Below are 13,082 nucleotides of genomic sequence, written 5' to 3' on the forward strand. Positions count from 1 at the left end.
AACAAATACAAACAGGGGTGAAAACATAACCTCCCTGGCGGAGGTAAATATTATAACTTGTGGAAAATGGTGAAATAAAGCTGATTTTTAGCTCGACCTGTAATTTATGAATATTCATCAGTTCTGTAAGTTTGAAAACAAAAGGTCAAACGGGTTTTCAGTTATCGTTATAACACTGAAAGTGCTCAGCAACGACTGTATGTGATGGCTGTTTGTAAAGACATATCTGTGTCTGTACATAAAAAGGATAGGTCAGTAACATTTACACTTTTTCAATGTATAGGTCTATTTAACATTTTCATTTTATTAAAAATGAGCTAGCTAATTTTTTTTGGCGCGGACCTTCCTGTTGTCCATACAGACTATTGTCCGGAACCGCGCAAATTTAGCAACGAATACCAAGTACAAATAATCTCGAAATACTTACACTATGTCTTACATAAAGCACGTGCAGTATTGACCGCGCCGTTCTCAACCCACACTGAAGTAAAAGTATAAATTGCACACTTGAGTTTGAGATAAGCCGCACAGAGTAACTAAATATCTCGGCTTTATTCGTCCCAAATGTACTCATATAAGTTAAGAAAAGGTTCTGAGCTTCCCTATACCTCCAGTATATTGTGCATCGAGGGGAAAATTAAAATTCGGCGCCAAATTCATGAACTCCCAAGTTTGTTTAATTTTCTTTTAAAACATCAATTTTGTCTACGCACTCGAGATAACAATGACTTTCGGGAAAAATGGAAGCTGCTTACATGTAATAAATATTTATTTTGGTAATTAAGTATAATATACTACTTAAAATAAAGACAACATAGTAAATTATTATATATATCAATATCATAAATATCACAAACGAATGGAACAAAACACTTTGAACACTAAATGGATGAACTCTAATGACAAACTACTAGGAAATGTCTACGATTAAAATTTAAGTCGATCAATGAATTTTCCGGTCGGAACTTTTTAACTCCATTTAGGAGAAAACTGTACTTTTAAGAATGATTGATATTTAAAAGTATGATTCATTTTAAGTCACCAAAATGAAAATAATTGATTACAAAGAGTCATGGAAATAATCGACATACAAATTTCTTACAGAGAACGAAAACTTGATACAACTAGAGTTAGAAGTGTAAAATATACAGGAACAACTTGGAAAAGAACTATGATAGCAATGAAAGTCTTCAACGTGAATATTTAACTACAAACATTTCATTTCAAAATCCCATTTTTCTTTTTAAAGCTCCTTGGGCGTTTATTAAACAATCGCTGCAAATCAATACCAACTTCTTTCAAAATTTCCAGTTTCGCTGTGAAGAGTTAAAGACATTGTACAAGCTGTTGTCTCATTCGAATTCATCCTTGGTATAAACTACTGACACATGAATATCGTCAACAATTTTTACATCTCCTGTTCAAGCATTCGTTCTTCAATGTACGATTCCCTCGGGTTTTTTTCAAGAATGCAGCCGATAGTCGAACTGAAATCATCGATTAATATCTGTAAAATTTGGGCAAAGATACCAAAAAAGTACCAGCCTCTTTGACACAAGATATGGCCTGACTGTGTACATATTTTAAAGCTATAACCCTGTCCCTCCCCTGCCCCAATCCATAACTCCTCCTTTAACTTATTCACTTTTAAATAGCAGTTGTTCATCTAAAATACCATAAACCTTTGTGTTTCACGGAAACAAAAGAAACATTTATAATCAACATCGTGTTCTGTCTCTGTTAAATAAATATTTACTGAATACCTGATTAAAAATTAAAATAAATATTGAGTTTTAGGCAACCAAAGTAAATATGGCACTTGATTTTTTTTCAAGCATATTTGGGTTTTTACTTCCTTCAAGTAAGCTGTAAGATACATAAAGCTTCTATCCAAATGTATACTCATTTCAAAATCGCTCATGATTGCACTGGCTCTAAAAACAACTACCAAGCTCCTGAGGCTTTGAGAAAATAGTAATTATAACATTTTTAAACCCTCATAAACAGCCTACACTTTCTGGTGGTGGAAAAGTGGTTCAAAATTATCAGACAAGCTTCAATAACAGGCGACTTGTATTTGTTCTACTGTAACAGTTCCAGAGAACTCTGTTCACACAATTCTATGCAAGTCGGCACAGAGGCCAAGTTCTATAATTTGGGGGTATTCAATCAAAATAAACAGATCTGACTATCAATATTTCGACCAATTCTTATCTACATTCAAAGAAAGAAAACAAAACAAGTCACCAGGTCTATTAAGAGCAAGATTAAAACCCTCACATAAGGGTTATATGAAAATGAATAATTTTGTCAGTTTTATTTAAGTTCCACCAAAATCCTAGTACATCATGATATCATTTACATCTTAAAGGTCCTTCTTACTTTTGGTAAATGATGCTACCTCGCGTATTGTGTCTTGATTTCTTCAAAGAGTTTAATGAGATTCTCTAAGCCCTTTAAATAACCTTTATCTGGTCCCCTGTGGACTGTGTTATCCTCTGTAAATCCTTCATGCGTTGTATGTGCAAAGTCAATCATACGGACATCCACCTTTGGCGGCCTGGGATGTTTGCTCCGTGGTTCTACATTGCACTTGTTACTAATGTTCTCTTTACTCAGGCTCTTTGGCTTCTCTGCGTTGATTTTTGATAGTGTATGGTGTTCGGCGCTGCAAGAAGATGGCAAAAGCAGCAACTGATCTTCATTGCTATCGTCACTGCCACTCGACGATCCCGGGGTAATAAAACTGCTATCGTCCAATGATCTGCTTCTCTTTGGAGCCATTTCCCTCACCGGTGTGTTCTTCTTCATATCCGACGTGTGCTCTTTCCCATCATACATCAGTAAAAGTGAACTGGAATAGAAACGGAATGTGTCTTGCTTGGACAACATTTCATGGAACTGCAGCAGTCTCTCTATCATAGGGTCAATAATGTCCACTCTAAGTTTGTGCCCGTTGTGCAGGAACTGATAAAGCGTCTCTTTGAATCCCTCCACTGTAAGTCCACGCCCGTAGTATTTGTTTCTGCACACAAAGCTGAGGGAGTTGACCTGGTAAACCTGAGGAAAGAAACAATGAAAAGCATTCAAATCACCATCTGAAAAACATTAAGAAAAAGTACACTTTGAAAATAAACAAATCCTCTTTGTGTACTTTTTAATTTTTTGTGTACTCTCTGTCAAAAAGTCAATCATTTTTATGGTTGAAACGGGTCACAAGGGGATGTCACAGTTGCCTTCACATCTATAATGATCTAACTGACTGAGCCTACTTGAGATGTGTTGATATTCAATCAAGCATGAAATAAGAAGCAAGTTTTTTTTTGATTTCTTTTCATTTTTTTTAAAAATTCAGTGACCTCAAACATTACCTGCATTCCAGCCAGCCTTATGGCTAGGGATGCAGAAGTAGTGGCTGCACATTTGTCTATCTTCCGTTTCCTTTTTGTTTCGTTTTCCTCATCTCCATACTGTCGTGTTCCCATCTTTAAGTCTAGTATACAGGGATATTTGAACTCTGAGGACACGTTCTCCAACAAAATAAATTCTGCACATGAGTTAAGGTATACAAAGTCCATTTTTATCCTTTTTCATTTAAAACAACTCAAAACATTTGCAGAAATTTATATTGGGAATGGCATTATCTGATAGCTGTAAAATGTATGAAAAAGTATGAAAAAAAAAAAAAAAAAAACAGCTTTTCCTCTTCATTTCCATTCAAAATTGAATACATTTCCCCTTTACATTTTACACAAATCATCTGTTTGTCCTTAATGCCAAAAATAGTTACTCTTGTACAATATATGGAAGTATGTACCTCTTCTAGAGAAACAAATTCGTAAACATTCCCCTTAATAGATGCACAGGCACATGTCCCTAAGGTGACCCAGCTCCTTTTATTCTCCTGTACTTAACCAAACAATGGCGAGACAGAATTTCAATCACCACTCACTGAAGGAATGACAGTGCAGTCAAGCAGTCTATAAACACAACCCTAGCAATCATTGTTTGAGCCACAGAATCAACAAGGTGTCAAAACCTTGAGTTTAAAGTACGCCTAAAAATAATGTGATGTGATGTGATGTGATGTGTTCTGGAGGGTGCCAAGTACAAGAGGGTAATAATGGGGTCATTGCTTTTTAGCTGTACTGTCTGGGTGATCTGGGTGACCCAATTCCATCTGTCTGCTCAGATCAGGAAGAAGGGACATGACAGCCTTCTGACACGTGATTATCACCGGGTTACAATTTCAACAAAAGACCCTTCTACCCTGATTCTTTATATCAGAGAGCAAGGATCTCACAGCTTTCTGACATGATTTCAAAAAATCATTCAATAAACAAAATAAATTTATTCACCTTAAAAAAAGAAGACCCTTTTAATCACCATAATACTTTGATTAGACTGGGAAAAAAACTTGAAATTGCATAAGGATACTGAATGTCCCAGATGGGCTGATGTTCTTCCACATCTTGGATAGTGTGCGCTTGTGACAGCGTAAACTCCATGGGTTGTGCCCTGCGTGTTCCACTAACTGGTCTGTGTTGTCCAATACTTCCACATCGCCTTCAAAGTCGATGCTTCCAGTTCTCCTCATACGAACCCTGAATGAGAGAAAGGCAAGTCGCCAAAGTTAAAGTTGTGATATCCATGTTTAAAGTTTGTGGAGTCCTGACTTTCATTCATTGAACAATACCTCGTAACCAAACAATGACTGAATATGTCTGAATCCCCCCTCCTCAAAGATTTCATTTCTGGTGCACTTCAGGTGAAAAGTTTACCTAAGAGTAAGGCAATTACTCACTACACGTGAACAAAAATGAATAAACTGCATTTTCTTAAACGTTGTTTTATAAATGATACCTGAAAACTAACCTGATGTGTGCATTAACCTTAATGAATATGGTGCTTATTAATAAGTCCTTATACTTTCTCTAATTCTGAACCCAATTCAATAATCAGAATCAAGTTTGCTTCTTCCTATTAATATATTCACCTTCAGATATTCTCTCTCTTGCAGTTTTTTAAGATCATTGAGCTTGCAATAAAAATAGCCTATTTTCTGAGCAAATTTCAACACAACCAAGACCAACAATATATAAGACTTAGTATGTCAAACTCCATGACACTACCAACCTTAATGCTTCTTTCCCATTCCCCTTAGACTGCTGCATGGGGAGTCTCCTCGTTTCAGAATCCTCTTCCTCCTCCTCCTCCTCATCTGATTGGTCCTCACCTTCCCCACACGAGCCTGAGGATTCTTGTGCTTCTCTCCATAAACGTACCTTGTCATGGCAACCTGGTGGGTAACCTATTAGTGTCAGGTAACCCTTGCTGTCTTCATGGAAGGCAACCTCGATTGCACCTGTTATCATTGAAAAAATCTGTTAAGTTAAAAGTATACATCTTTTGCTTATAGTTTATATTTCATCTTTCTTACTAAAAAATGGTTTACCTTAAGGAATAGGTTCTTTTATTCCTATGGCCTTATTAACTCGGGGGTCTCCTTTTGTAGAATAAACATCAATTGCAAAACTATTGAAAAATCTTGCATATTAATAATCAGATATTGATAAGAAAGGGCTAAAATTACGATTCTTGGAACAAGTCATATCTGTTATACTAAAAATCTCTAGTAATCTCATTCACTGTATGTAATAATGTGCTATCGCCTCATGTTATCCTTTGGCTATGATTGCAACTCAACATATGTCAAATCAATAAATGAAGTACAGATTATCTGACAAGATAATCTGATAAGATCAAGTTGATCCCATTGTCTTTGCAAAAATCCATCAGAATTGCAGATACATTCTCAGAAAATCCCAAAAAAGATTTTCAAGGAATCCCAACCACACAAAGAAATACTTTAGCAAAAGAGGTCTGAAAATATACAGCTTGGATAGTCATTACTACAATGAAGGTATGTGTTTGTTTGTTTAACCTGCTCTAGTGAAAGCAGGGTGACTCAAATACACCTGGTATGCCAGGGGAAAAGGGTTTTTCCAAAAAAACAACCACTCACTCATTCAAAGAAAGAAGCAATATTTTTTTTTATAATTTTCAGTACCCTTTTCAAAAAATCATGTTGACAACAAAGAACCAGAAAAGGTACATGACAGGTAGTCATTAAGACATTTTATACTTATATAATAACACAGTCTTAATCTGATTTATCTAAAAAACCAGTTCTACAATGCAAGATGTACATAGCTTAACACAAACATGAGCCTAGGTTTAAAAAAAAACTCTGAACATATATCATGGGACCCAACACCTAACCTTGACGAATCTCAGGGATCAGAATTGAATTTAAAAAACGCGGAATTCCGACTCCACTTTTCCACGGAAAAAGCTCATGTCTGTTAACACGACTGGATATAACTGTAAATATTAACTGAAGTGCTGAGAAATCAGATAAAATGCCATGTAACTGGCAACTCTGAATATCATAAAAATTGACATAGGTCATTAACAGGGCTATAAAAAATACTTGTACCTGCATAGAAAACAGCTGCAGCTCATCAAATAACTCTAATACTATATTTACACACATACCATCTGTTTATGATGCACCCATATTTCCAGCAATTGAACAGTGACCATAACCTTGTAGGAGCAGTCCCCTGCCAACAGTCCTACTACTGAATCTGTCACAGGTTTTTCCACAAATAAATAAAGAAATTAGCCTAGGATGGATTGAGCCACACCACAACTCTTTTCACTAGTGTTACAGAAACTGACAAATTCATAAACCTCAGAAGCAAAGTATCAGTCTTGGGTTTAAATACCTTTCTGCATCTGTTCATAGCAGAATTAATTTTTTGTCAATTTCTGATTTTCTATTATCTTTTTCTTTCATTTTTCTTTCATTTTCATAGGCAAGGGTACAAGTTATAAATAAGAAATTGTGCTGCATTTGGTACCACTTTCAGTACCAAATTCAACAGTGACACAGACACTTCCAAACCCACCTCTGTACCCTGGTGTGAATTCCTTCATCGCACTCGGCATGGTCTTATAGAAATGATGTTCCCTGGCAATAAGTGGTTTACATAGAGTTGTATCGTCAAACTTCAGCACACTGCTGGTTCCGCCCACCTGGTGAACATAAGGTTCCAGTGGCACCGGCTCCCAAATCTCCTTTACATCCATGATTCCTTCAGGCATTGGGGCCCACTGTGAAATAAATAAATATAACAGAATAAATAATTATAATCAATTAATGAAATAAAATAAGAAAAATACTGTTAGTTAACTATGACCATGACAACAACAATTTGCAAAGAACCTTAAATTGACAAACAAATTCACACACTATTAAGAATCCCCTTAATTTAGTCAGGTATGATACAATGCTATACACGACATAACCCAACTACATGGACCTCACCAAACTAAGCTTCAATCACTTGACTACATACAAAGGGGTACACAAGAATAAGCGAGGGGGGACAAGACATGACAATACAACACATGACAAATATATAAACAAAATTGTATGTTGACTGTGAAGTGTCAACAAAATTAAAACCAATTGTTTAGAAAATTTTGAGAACCCAAACATAATATCTAGTGCTTCTGTTCACTTTCACTGTGAAACATCCAAGTGAAAATGTTGACCCGACTTCACTCAATTGATATCAACTTGTGGAACCAGTCTTCCAAAAAATGTATTTCTGGCTATCACTTAACCCACTTTTGTAGCCATTAACCGAACTTTCCTACTATGAATTGTACTTGTTGAACTCTCAGTGGCAATGGTTTCAACATGCCACAAAAGTAATGAGTGCTTTCTAAGATTGTATTCCCACAGATTTTTAGATTGATCAATCGGGGAGTCTCACTAGATTGCTATCACCTTAGCCGGCTTAAATGTCTGTCCTGCCTACTAAAAGCTGTAAGGCGGTAATTAACTTTCGTGTGCGCTCGACTGACAGCAATTTAGCGTGAACCCCCAGGGAGTTAGGTCGATCCAGATGGATCGATCTAAATCTGTGGGAACCCAGTCTAAGATACTTTTTCTCCATCATCTCATCTAGGCAAATAAACAGGTCCTCCACTATAGTAAGATTTAAAATGGTGATATTAACTGGTGGGAATACAAATCTAGTGAGTACTTCTTTGAGTTTCCTAGCACATAAATCTTAGGAACATAATAACATTAAAGGTTACTACTTAAGACATATATGCCATCTTACTGACAATCAATGCATTATCTCTATAAGGGGTGTTTCACTACTGTTCTATGACATTTGCAAAGAAAAAAATAAAGGGAACAGATGAGTCATATGCGTAAATTGTGCTTCTTAAGCCAGATCCTATCCCTGGCATACCAAACTTGTCTCTGCCCCCACTGCCCCAACCCCTCAAGGTGTTCTATTAATACGAAAACCATGTTACCAGGTGGGAAATACCTGTCAGAAACTACTGGAAGCTGTTTCATTCATTCCACAAACATCCAGAGTAAGCTACGTACACGTAGGTATTTGAACTAAAAGACGCAATCAAGGATTGCTCATCTCATGCTTGAATATTTTATGTTACAAATATAACAGAGTGAAGGTTTACCCATTCAATCCCAGTGAATATATTGTTCAGTTGTTCAATTTCTTTTTTATTTTAAAGCCTGAGGAAAATGAATGGCTTATGGACATGTATGTTACCATTGCTGACAAAAACCATGGTGAATTCTGCTATACTCTTGGCTCATGTAAAAATCTACTACTACTTTGTCTCCCAATAACATTGTTCTGAAACTGTTCACATCTTTTATTTGCACTCAAACTGAAGTCTGTGTATATTACTGGTAATTGCTTCGCAACTAGCAACAGAGTATTTATTTCCCCCAAGTAGAATCTTAATAAGAAAAATACATAATATACTCCAATTACGACTTTATAACAAAGAGGGCATTCAGAAAAAGTACAGTAGTTCCATGAACTAACACATCCATGGATCAAATATGGCCCACCCACTTAAAAGCAATCCCAACTTATGCCCTGATGGTCTTCCCGCCTCCACACGCACCGTCCTAGTAATTAAACCTTGGAGCCCATATTTAATCCGTTTATTGGCACCTATGGAGGCGAGGGGTTCAAAGGATTAGGTGGCTTGCTTTTAAGTGGGTTTGGCCACATTTAGTCCATAGATCAGTTAGTCAAGAGATCATCTGTTCTGAATGCAAACATATGCATCCATACAGACCCTACCTCATCATTGCTTCCTTTGAAATAGACCTAAAACATACCGAGTTAAAAATGTTCCCACATAGTTGTAAACAAAACTTGTTTATAGCTCATGCTTTAAAAATAATGGCCCTTGGGTTATCACTCCTGGCTTATCAAGCTTAAAATACTCTATCTGACCTTCATGTCAAAGGGACCTTAGGCATAAACAAATATGACCTATTTCAAGTTTATGAGACTGAAACACAGATATGATACTGGCTTCCTAGAATACCACATGCCTTTCAAAAGGGCAACAAGCAATCCTTAGCTATCTGTGTGTGCTACTCCTGAGCTTCAGCCAGAATTTCACATTTTACCAAAAGATGAGCATCATAAGGTCTTCTTTTTAAACGAACAGAAAGAAAACATCTTATCACTATTTTGAAAAAAAAAAGAAGTTTTCTGGCAAGGCAAAATAATTCAAGCTTGCTTAACCAAAGCAATACAACTGTGTCTCAATTCATCAGCCATGTTCAGCCTGCAAGTATTGATCGTTTGACAGCATTTCAACCAGCTTCAGCTGTTGCATCACTTTACAAAGGAGAACTGCAGATCAATATACTGTTCATCCATAGGCAAATATTTATATATATGTGCACCAAGTAATGATTTTTAACAGCAGGTGTAGGTGGATTATAACCCTAGCATTATAGGTCATTTTTCTCTTAGATTTCTCCATACTTGGATGCATTATGTGTACAGCACTTTCGTAAAATTTGGAAAATGGCATCATCTGTTGTTCAAGTACCAACAAACCATCAATATGGCCATCAATGAACAACATGAAATCCAGATGATTATGTGAACCTAGAATGGGGTAGTGCTAGCAATTTTTTTCGCTTAGCCAAATTTGTCAATTTGTTATCCATATGGTTTAAATTTGACTAAAATTAGTCAAATCAAGTCCTTTTTATTTAGCCAATTTAAGTCAGTTTTAGCATTTGGCTAAATTGGCTTGTGTTAGTGCTACCCAAGATAGACCATCTGAACATGAATAAAGAATTTAGAAAGGTGTCATTGGAATTGCTCTAATAATGAAAAGACATTTAATCATAACTTTTCCACAGCCAAATTGTGATAGCCCTACTTGGAATCCTAAATATATCATGTGATTGAACATTTTCTCATTTCAAAGATAGCTAGAGGGTACAAGTACCTTGTATTGTTGATACTTTTCAACAGCTGACATAATGAAATTATTCAGCAGGGTTTACTCTGTCATAAGACCTTGAGAAAGTCAGATGACAGATAGTGACACAGGGCAGTCATGATATACCTATGACTGAAAATAATACAGTGCATGTAGATTTAGCTATCAAATGTGCAGTCACAAGACAAAATATAAACATGTTATCAATCAGACATCTTTCTTGGGTGTCATATTCCACAAGCTATGGCTGACAAAACTGACAACTGTTGTGCCTCAAAACATCCATGCCACTGATGCCTTCACTGAATATTTCAGTAAGTTCACTGAACTGCAGTTTGAAACTCAAATAGTATGACTCCAACTTCTTCCGTGAAAACCCTTTCACCTAAAAACCTGGAACCCCAACCAATATACAGTATAACTGCACATATTACAATTTGATTTTTCCACAAATATCCTAGCAATTGTGGTGTGGATTTTTTTAAAATCTTCTTTTCATTTAAAGTGTCTCATGAAATGACGATGGAAAAGCAAATGAGACATGCGTTATAAATTTCTGATCCTATCATTTGACAAACAGTGACACTGCGCTCTCAGTTCTATCAGATGACTATCATCTGTGCCAGCCGAAATTTGCTTCACTGTGCCAGCGACTGTTATTTCATTTCGGAAACGAAGGGCTACTGATCTAATCCTCAATTTCTATCACTTATGAAAAGGCTGAAATGTTAAAATACTTATTTACAGTATTAAACTGTATATTCCTCAATACCTAATAGAGTGATAATATGATATCTTTTTCTTTTCCTCAGAAAACAACTAAATGCTGTCATAGTATAAGTAACCGTAAACTGCTGTCAGTGTAATAATCAATAAACGTATACCGAAAGAACAACAAATAATTTCTAGAAGCTTACTGAAGACACTTACTAACCTCATTCGTCGTACTACATGAAATCCCGAGATTATCTCTATCTTACAGTACAAGATTAGATTGAGACGCAAGGACGGTAGTAAAGACTAAACATGTACGTATCGGAACCTCTTTCAGAGGGATAAATATTTTTTTCAACAGGCGTTAATGAACTCGAAGTGATTATATTTTTGTGTGGATGACAACTGTATGACAAAGAAAACACAAGTTCCATACTGTCACGTACCTTAATTCGTCTTACCTGATGATTAACTCATTAAACGTGTACTTTCTCAGTGGAAAAATACATGGCAGCAGATCACTGCCATCAATAGATTAATATAGCCAATCATCTCTAAGAACAGAAGGCACGTGACATGGCTATGCTGCGTTTCAAAGATAGATGGCAATACCGTCGAGGAACTCAAGATAAACTAGTCGATCAAAGCTTTAAAAGATATTTTTTAAAATATATTTACTTTAATTTTCAAAATAGTTTCAGCTCCATCTCAAATAAATTAGTTTATCATTAATTAGTCCATTAATCGATTGTTTAATCAGCCAGTCAGTTACTCAATGGATGAATGCAGGAGCGGATTTAGTTGGGGAAGGTGGGGGGGTCAGGGGCGTCGCCATTGAGAGGGGGGGGGGGGTCGGCTTCGCATCTGAGCCCCCCCCCCCCCCCCCCCTTCAAATAATCCTGGATCCTCCCCAGGAATGAGCGGACTCATTTGAATTTTAAAATCAGGGCCAGGAGTGCCAGAAAATAACAACAAAACGACGACAACAACAACAATAATTATAATAATAATAAAAGAAAAGAAAACAACAAAAATGTAAAACCAAATGATGGCACATACTTGCACTACACACTCTAAACTTAGCCATGCCAATGTTTTGTTTAGCTACGGAGTTAAGTCGGAAACCGATCATTATCTCATACTAATTTGTGCAGTAGCTAAATTGACGCCGATGAATGATTGGCCATCCTATGTGCAGAAGTGTACGTGTGGGTGATAAGTAAAAACAAAAACTGGAAAAAAGTTTTCACCCTAAAATTGTACGCTTATTTTTAATTGCATAAATAATATTAATTAAGATACATGTAAGCAATTTATATTAAAGGAAGAGAAATAGTTATTTTGCCAAATGTGGGCATATAGGCCTATAATATATCCAACTACTTAAGCATGATTATAAAATGAATTCACTGTACAATATAGGCTACAATACAATATGTAGCTGGCATGTTAACTGTACCTGTATGAAGTAAGCAGGGCACGTGTCCTGTCAAAATGTACCCTATGAACCCTATGTCAATGGGGGCGGGGGTCCGCTTTAAATCCGCGGCCTGTCATTCCTAAAAACCGGACCCCCGTTCAAATAATCCTGGATCCACCCCTGATAGCTGTTACTCAGATGAGTGATCCACCGATAATTGTCAAATGAAAAAAAGTTTCGTTCAAATTATTCTCAGAAACTCGAATGTTTACCGGAAAATACAATCAAAACACAAAAAATATAATCAAAACAAAAAATTAAAAATTATACCTTAAATCAAATTACCTCAATTATTTTGAAATATTACAAATGGATTTTAAAATTTTATTCTGTGTAGAAATTGAAGCTGTTTTCTACCTTTCAGTATTCAGCGATGTTTCTGTCGATTGCGCTGATGTGTCAAGATTTTTAACTTTACCATGATAATGCAATATAGTAAGGAGAGGCCAGACCAAATTGATAAGCTGGTTAACGAGCAGTGAATCTCTATATACAGGGGCCTTATATT

At 36.2% G+C, this 13,082-nt stretch overlaps 1 protein-coding gene across 2 annotated transcripts; it reads right to left on the reverse strand.

Annotated features, from left to right (window-relative positions):
- Positions 1-751: 751 nt before the first annotated feature.
- On the reverse strand, positions 752-11,686 carry LOC106180128 (inositol hexakisphosphate kinase 1). 2 transcript variants are annotated; one of them, XM_086999323.1, is made up of 6 exons: positions 11,556-11,686; positions 6,975-7,179; positions 5,137-5,365; positions 4,438-4,604; positions 3,372-3,547; positions 752-3,060 (listed from the first exon to the last, which is right to left on the reverse strand). In XM_086999323.1, the coding sequence occupies exons 2-6, from the start codon at positions 7,168-7,170 to the stop codon at positions 2,398-2,400; spliced, it is 1,431 nt and encodes a 476-aa protein (XP_086855449.1). In that variant the 5' UTR covers positions 7,171-7,179; positions 11,556-11,686; the 3' UTR covers positions 752-2,397. The 2 variants fall into 2 exon arrangements, with proteins under 2 accessions (XP_086855449.1, XP_013419479.2); XM_013564025.3 differs by having other exon boundaries at positions 11,541-11,677.
- Between the last annotated feature and the right edge of the window lie 1,396 nt (positions 11,687-13,082).

Source organism: Lingula anatina, chromosome 1 (genome assembly GCF_051362555.1).
Source record: "Lingula anatina isolate TDL-2025a chromosome 1, LinAna3.0, whole genome shotgun sequence".
Taxonomy (NCBI): Eukaryota; Metazoa; Brachiopoda; class Lingulata; order Lingulida; family Lingulidae; genus Lingula; species Lingula anatina.